This window comes from Gracilinanus agilis, chromosome 1, assembly GCF_016433145.1.
Source record: "Gracilinanus agilis isolate LMUSP501 chromosome 1, AgileGrace, whole genome shotgun sequence".
Classification (NCBI taxonomy): Eukaryota; Metazoa; Chordata; class Mammalia; order Didelphimorphia; family Didelphidae; genus Gracilinanus; species Gracilinanus agilis.
The window spans coordinates 422,917,935-422,926,268 of NC_058130.1; the positions used below are offsets into that span (position 1 = coordinate 422,917,935).

Here is an 8,334-nt window from a genome sequence, read left to right on the forward strand (position 1 = left end):
GGTTAATGGTCCAGGAGTACCATTGACTCAATCTTCATCTGTACCACTGGCACAAGAAGAAGAGGAAAAAAGTCAGGCCTTCTTGGAAGAATTATAGAATTTAGAGTTAGAAGAGACCTTAGATATCATTTAGACCGGGTTATTTAACATTTGTGCTGGTCTTTTAAAAATGTCTTTTTATAACTATTTCAAAATAGCTGATTTCTTTTGTATTTTTTTACTTTGTGCACTTAGAAACTTTATTTTGCAAAGGAGTCTACAGGCTTTTCTAGATTGCTAAAGAGAGTCCAATTTAAAAAAAAATTAAGAACTCTTGTTTAAGTCCAGCCTCATCATTTTACAGATAAGGAAAGTAAGGCCCTAAGAAATGTGACGACCCCAAACTTATGTAACTAGTAAGCAAAAGCAGAGAGGGCTCAAAACCAGGTCCTCTGACTATACATTAAGTGCCCTTTCCTACCCCATACTGCCTCCCATGAACCACATTGCTCTGATGTTCCTTCCAGACTGGTAAGAGGATTGTCTCCCTCCTCTTTTGCCTTCCTTAGCCCCCCCCCACCCCAACCAAATCCTAGCTATCTCTTCCCTCGCTGGTCTGGTTCACTGGTCTTCCTGCAAAGCAGACTAAGTTCAGGCTGGGCACCAGATGTTCTGAGAAGGAAATCAAATCACAATTCTGTTTTCTATTTCATCTATGACAAACTAAATTGAGATTGAGCTTGTTTAAAAGCAATTATCCTTGTCAGAGGAACAGAATATTAATTTTCTCTAGGAGACAGCTTCAACAAACATTCCCAGAAGCTTCAAGGCAAACAGAGGCATAAACAAGTCACAGCTGCTATTGGAAGTCAACGCCACAGTTTGCCTAGCCCATTGGAAAGTTTCTCTTCCCTTCACAACCCCCCACCCCCGAAAAACTGAGGTATAGTAGACAGTGTGGTAAGAGATCTCTTTGCAGCAGAATATATATTTTCAGGGCACTTGGAAAACTCAGGATGTCATCCATTCTGAAAACATTATGTCCCCACTTTGTGCAAGGCACTGTGCTAGACATTGGGAGAAGTTCTAAGTTTAGATAAAAATTCAATTTTTATTAATGTACGATGATCAACTTGTGGATGTCTTAACTGTTATCTGCAATGCAAAAACTCATTGTAACTTCAAGAGACTTATGATGAAAAAGGCTGTCCACTGCCAAAGAAGAAACTGATGGAGTCTGAATGCAGAGTGAAGCATTACTCTTCATGATTTTTTTCTTGCATAAGTGACATATGCTTTCTTTCATAACATGACAAACAAGGAAATATATTATGCATGATAGCATAAGTATAACCTATGTCATATTACCTGCTGTCTCATGGAGGGGAAAGGAGAGAACATGAGTAGCAAAATGTCAGAAAATAATTATTAAAAATTACATCAATATTTAATCTGGAAAGAAAATGTAATGAAATTTTAATTCAATTTTGATCATCCTCATCATCATCTACTGGCACCTTATCTATCATAATTTAAAGTTTACAAAGTGATTTTCGCACATTTTCCCTTCTACAGAGCAGCCATGGAGATTTTCCTAAAGCCTCAATCTAATGATGTTACCTTCCTACTGGTTTATTCAATTTGAGGTTCAGAGGGTAAGGTGATTTTTCTACTGGACACATGGCTAGTAATTGTTGTGGAATTTAGTCCAGTATTAGGAAAAGCCACAACAAATAAACTCTACTCCTTATTGCCTCTAGAACAAATACAAACTTTTCTATTTAGAATTTAAAGCCACAACTTGAATTCAACTTACTATTCAAGAATTATTGTTTATGACTTCCCATGCTATTATCCATACAAACTGGCTTTCTTTTTTAAATTTTATTAAAAATTTTTTTTAATTTTAATAACAAACTTCCACATAAGTTTTCTGAAGCGATATGATCCAAATTGCCTCCCTCCTACTCTTCCCTCCCCTCTCCCAGAGCTGGGAAGAAATTCAGTCTGGATTATACTTGTATTATAATTCAAAACATATTTCCATATTGTTCATTTTTATAGGTGAATAATCTTATAAAATCAAAACCCCAAAACATATACCCAAATAAACAAATGATAATCACATGCTTTCATCTGCATTCCTACTCCAACAGTTCTTTCTCTGGAGGTGGATAGCATTCTTTTCATAAGTCCCTCAGAATTGTTCTGGATCATTGTATTGCTGATAGTAGTAAAGTCTATCACATTGGATTGTTCCACAATATTGCTGTTAACTGTGTACAATATTTTCCTGATTCTGCTTATTTCGCTCTGCCCCAGTCCATGTAGGTCTTTCCAGCTCTTTCTGAAATCATCCTATGTATCATTTCTTACAGCACAATAGTATTCCATCACCATCATGTATTAAAATTTGTTCAGTTGTTCTCCATTTGAGGCACATCCCTTTAGTTTTTAATTCTTTGTCACCACAGAGAGCAGCTATAAATATTTTTGTACAAACAGGTCCTTTCCCATTTTTTTAATCTCTTTGGCATACTGACCCAGTATTGGTATGCATGCATGCTTTTATAGCCCTTTGAGCAGAATCCCAAATTGGCCTCCAGAATGGTTGGATCAATTCACAACTCCACCAGCAATGCATTAGTGTCCTAATTTTGCCCAAACTGGCTTTCTTAATCTTTCTCTCACAATATATTCCATCTCCTATCTCTGTGTCTTTGTGCGAGCTATCTTCTTTTCCCGGAGTGTACTTCCTTCTCATCTCTGCTTCTTCAACTCTCTAGTGTCCTTCAGAGTGGAGTTTAAGCACCACCATTTCCTGTTCATTGGAGTTCTTCCATCACCTTAAAATTTTTTTTTCCTGGTATTTTGGGTTTACTTGGGCATATGTACACACACACCTATAGCTGGGGGTAGGTAGAGATGAATCTTCCTGACTCTAGCCCTAGTACTCCATCCCCTGCTTGTCGACTAATATGTTTTTTCGTTTGATCTTTATTATAACCCAGCAAAGGAGAAATTGGAAATAGAACTGGCTCTAGAATCAGAGGGTTTAGCTTTCAGTCTGTGACAATTCATGTGTGATCTTAGGCAAGAAGGGAAGTAGGGCTTTTTGTTTCTTCAGCTAGAAAATAAGGGAGTTGAATTAAATGGCCTTGGAGATCCCTCTCATCTCTAGATCTCTTATACTCTGAATGGTACCATGAGTTATTTATATCTCTATTTTATTTTATTTTAATTTTTAAAATTTTCTTTTTGTATTTCTATTTTATAGAAGTACTGAGGTTCGGGAAGTTAAGTGACTTTTCTATTGAACAGATAAGTAGTAAATATTGTGGAACTTAGTGAAGTAGGGGGAATAAGGCATAAATACAGATAATTATGTGAGAAACAATTATCATATAAGTGCACTAAAGAATTGAAAAATAAAGAGCGTTTTTATGAAATCTTAGAGGAAGGTCACCTATAATAATGATGCCTCACATTTATATTGGTGCTTTTTGCTTCTTGTTTGTCATTTCACTTGATTCTTGCACTGACCTGGTAAAGTTGGCAAGGGAAGCTTTATAATACCTGCTTAACAGAAGCAAAAACTGAGGCACAGACTGAGTGACTTATCCAAGTTCTAGTCACTCTGAAAAGACCACTTTTGACTAGTGGTGTCAAACTCAAGTAGAAATGAAAGCCACTAATCCATACATAAGGATCCGTGGCTGTCGTGTATATTGACTAAGTTTTATATTATTTTAATATTAATATTAATTAATGACAATTAATATTAATATTATTTTTGTTTTAATCTATTCTTATTTATTTTGTTAAATATTTCCTAATTATATTATAATCTAGTGTTGCAGGCCACATGCAGGCCAGAGACCATGCATTTGACACCTCTTCTTGAAATAATAGATGAGCTCTTAGAAGCTTGTACTTGAATTAAATTTTAGTCAGTTAAATTGCTTGAATGTACTAGCACTCATACAGGAAGTTTAATGTTTTGCAAAGTCAAGAATACCTTGGAAAATACATGATAACTCTTCCCTTACATATTTTATAACTCAAGATTTTCATATATTCAGTTTTTAAAATTGAGCAGTTCCTAAATTGTAATGATAGCTGATTTGAATGATAAAATATTTGTGGAAAGGCGATTAACAGAGCCTTCACCTTTGGCATTCAAGGAGGTTTTGTGGTTGCAGCATATAAAATTCTGACTCTAGATTTCACTCCAGGGGAAATCATGGGTGGGACATCTTGACATACTGGTGCGATTTGATGGGGTTCATTGTGGTGTGGTTCTTTTTTGAACTGAGACACACACACAGGCATATTCATATGAATATTGGTGGGAGCATCTCCATATTGCAGGGCTCAGGGTCTGTGCTGTAAGAATGAAAAATGATAAAAGCTGGTATAATAATATATATTAGTATTTTAATTAAAGCCATGTTGATAGATAAAATCATTAGACCACGCGCTTGTAAGCATTCAAAACTGCCGCCTCCATACTGCCTCCTAGCCAAGCCCTACTCGCCAAAAAAGAGACCACTCCCTCCTAACCCACGAGATTTAAGCGCTCCCCTGCGTCAAGACGTCGGAAACGGAAACCAGTTGGACCATGTTGGATCACGGGAAATGTAGTTTTATACATTTCCCAAATCCACTTGTTACAGTGCCATGGGGCAAGGTTATTGGCAAAACAATGCTAAGATAATATGCTTGGCTGGTTGTTTCAATAATAAGGTACCGTGTTCAAATATCCAACATAGAGTTGTCTGATATCGATTCCTTGATGTTTAAGAATCATGCAAAAAAAAAAAAAAGGCTCTAGTAAAGCACGGAAGCCTTAATCTCAGAGCACAAGGGTCTGCGAGTTCTTAAAGGAATTCTGTTTTTCTTAACCTTTTGAAAGACTGAATCCAAACCAATTGGGGAATTACTCCTCAACTCTTGTGTTTACTATTTGTTTTAAAGACATTTAGATTTCATGTTTTCATTTTCTCATACTACTGTGCACTTACCCCAAGGCCTTGGGACATAAGTTGCCTATGTCAATTATAATAGCATTCCCAAAATAAAAAATAACCATTCTTATCTACCATCATCTCTATTAGACCAATATTTCTTTGTTCCTATGTTCCCCTGTTTTTATTTCCCCCCCAATCTTTCTTTCCTTTTCCTTCTTCCTAACTAATTTTATTGCTAAAGCTTAGCACTAAAACTCTTAAAAAGAATATTGAAGAGAACATTATGAGTGCATAACCCCCCAGGATTCCAGGATTTCTGTGTTTACTCTTTTCAAATAACGAGCACTCATTTTATTTCCTTTTCTCTTCCCTGTCCCCATTGATAAAAAAAGAAAAACAAAACTCTTATGTCAAATATGCATTGTCAGGCTACGTTCATTCTGAATAGATTGCTCCCTCTTTACAAATCTGGGATTACTGGGCTAAAGGAGAGAGATGGGAAGATATTTTTTTTTTCTGTAGAACAGTCTACAAATCAGGTGATCAACTAGAATGATTTTTGCTCATGTTTTATGGAGAATAAGGGACCCTGACCTGGTATTTGAAGTAGGTAATCACCATCTTTGAGCTTTTCTAGGAGTTTATGTATTCCCCCGGATTCTGCTATATCTCTCTTCTAAGGTCATTCTATTCCGCCACTGACTTCTTCCTTAGGCAAAAGGACCTTCCTTTTATCTGAGCCTGGAAGTTGGGCCAGTAATCTAGTCAGCAGTGATTTTTTAAAAAATGTCATACATGACCCTGTTTTCCTTTTCCCTAAAAATAAATTTCCTTTAGGAAAAATCAGCTGAGGGAACACATATTTAAAATTTAGTTTCTCATTTTTTGATCCTCTGGATTTTCTTAATACAGTGCTTTCTAGTCTTATATTTCTTTTCCAACAAAAATATATCTTGTGGTATTTCCTCAGGAAATGTCAACTCTAAAAATAGCATTTTAAAATTATATTGTAATTTTGGGAGAGCAGCATTCCCTCCTTACAGGGGAAAAAGAAACCCAACCTACTGCAACAAATTGCTATGGGAAGATTTATTTGACCTTCATGAACTATGCCTCCTGTCTACTTCACCAATAATGTTATTTTTGAGAGGGAAAAATGAGCCACTACTGCAACCAAAATTCATCTGCTATCCATAAAATTGTTTCTCTGCCCTACCTAAGAGCTAGGTTATTCTTCCTGAGCAACATTAAGAAAGAAGCCACTAAAAAGCAATCCTTAAATCCTAGAATTTTCTATCTCCCCCAAATTTTAATGATCATCTAATCTAACCTCCACATCTTAGAGATGAATAAACTGAGTACAATATAGTAATTTTTGGGCTGCTAGGTGGCACTATAGAGCATAGAGTGCTGGGCCTAGAGTTAGGAAGAATCACCTTTGTCAGTTCAAATCTGGCCTTAGACACTTACCAATTATATGACTCTGGCTGAGTCATTTAACTGTTTGCCTTAGTTTCTTCATCAATAAAATGAGCTGAAGAAGGAAATGACAAACCAGTCTAGTATTTTTGCCAAGAAAGCTCCAACTGGGGTCATGAAGAGTCAAACAATTGGAAAATGACTAAACAACAAAATATAGTAATTTGACAGAAGTTGCACAGCTTGTTAGTGGCAGAACCAGGGCTAAATTCCAGAGTACAAAGATCGCAGAGTCTTTCCACTAAACCACGCTGCCTCCTCTCGAAATAGTCTATTCTGGTGGATGGAGAATTGGCCTTGGAGTCAGGAGAATTGGGTTGAGTCCCACCTCTGCCACATATTAGTTGTGTGAACCCAGATAAATCATTTAACTTCTCAGTGCCTCAGCCAGTAAGTTGCAGAACCAGTTATATAAATATTTTTGTACATACAAGTATGCTATGGCAGAGGGAGCTTTTTCTTTATCAAAGAAATCACAGGTCCAATGTTTCCCTGCCCCTTCCAAAAAAAAAAAAAGTAGTTTAATAAGCATTGAATGAATGAATGAAATATATCTAAAATAAACTTATTTGACCTCATCCACAACAGAGTAATTCGTAGAGACGTAGGAAGGAGCTAGATGGTTATACATGGAAATATATACAGTGTATGGATGCATAGACAATTTCTTCACTCCTCTGTTTGAGTGTCATATAATTTTTTGAAAAATCTCAATAATGTTTTATTTTTCCAATTTCATGTAAAAACAATTTTAACATTCATTTTTCAAAACTTTGAGTTTCTAATTTCTCTCTCCAAATAAATGTTTAATGAACAAATTTGATCTAATGAAATCTTTGTTAAACTTTGTTAGAAAGGCAATGTGTGCTTTGTAAAGGTTTCCACGAACATTAAACTTTTCTTTGGCATTTAAAACCCTATATCTCAGAGAGAAGAGTCTTTCCAAGATGCCCTTTTTGGTGCTGACAACTTATTTTGAATATAACAGAGTAATGAATCTAGGGAAAATCCATTTTAATATGATTTAGTATTATAAAATCTGTCAGCAGGATAAAAGCCAACAGTGTTCAGATAAAAAGGGAGGCTCCTCCAATGGCAGCATTTTTTAGGGTTCTTTGTGCCTTTTGAAAGGTATATATTTGAGGGTCCCTGATCACTGTTCTTTTTATTTCACAGGATTCTGAATCCCTTGACACCTACATTCAGAACACACTCTCTGCACTGTATCCCCCTTTTGAGGCAACAGCTGCCACTGTCCTGTGGCAGCTTTTCACTATTGTTGAAAAGCTGTATGGAGGAGATGGCCTTCGCTGCCTGATTGATTTCCTCGTTCCTGCCAAGAGGATCTTGCAGTGCATTCAACAAGAAACTTGCGTAAGCCTAACTCCTTTGGCCAAAACAGAGGCTTTCTATGTCCCTGACTGGGAGAGAAGAGATAAGGCAGAATATAATCTCTTAACTGGAGAACTTTTTGAGCCAAGAAAAGCGAATTTGGGATAAGGGAAGAGTACAAATGTTAGGCATCCAGTGATAGTGACAATAGACAGTCTCTAACCTTTTAAAACTGGGCCAGAAATAAGAGTTGACACATAATGCTTAAACTGCTTCCTAAATGTTGCTAAGGAAAGCCATAGAGGATGTGAAAAAAGAGAATGTTTCTCTAAAGAAACATCCCCAGGCAGACAGGAAGAGAACCAGTTCTCAAAGCTGTGTCCTACATCTAGGATGGAGTGACTTCTGCACCCAGGGTGGTGGCTCTGGGATTGTTTGTTTATTGCTAGTTATTTATCTTTCAGACTTGGAGAGTGTAGCCCCAGTGGACTGCTGAGCAATCTTAGCATAAGGCATCTCTACCTCTAACTGGCTAGCCCATTTTCTTGAGTAACTAATCCATGATTCCATATAT

The 8,334-nt window shown here is 36.6% G+C and overlaps 1 protein-coding gene across 1 annotated transcript in view; it reads left to right on the plus strand.

Annotated features, from left to right (window-relative positions):
• The window catches only part of PLEKHG4B (pleckstrin homology and RhoGEF domain containing G4B), a 199,120-nt gene that overhangs the window by 56,160 nt on the left and 134,626 nt on the right, over window positions 1-8,334 (plus strand). Inside the window, exon 2 of the mRNA XM_044665077.1 lies at window positions 7,605-7,802. Within this exon, the coding sequence (XP_044521012.1) occupies window positions 7,605-7,802 (198 nt within the window). The remainder of the gene's footprint in view (window positions 1-7,604; window positions 7,803-8,334) is intronic.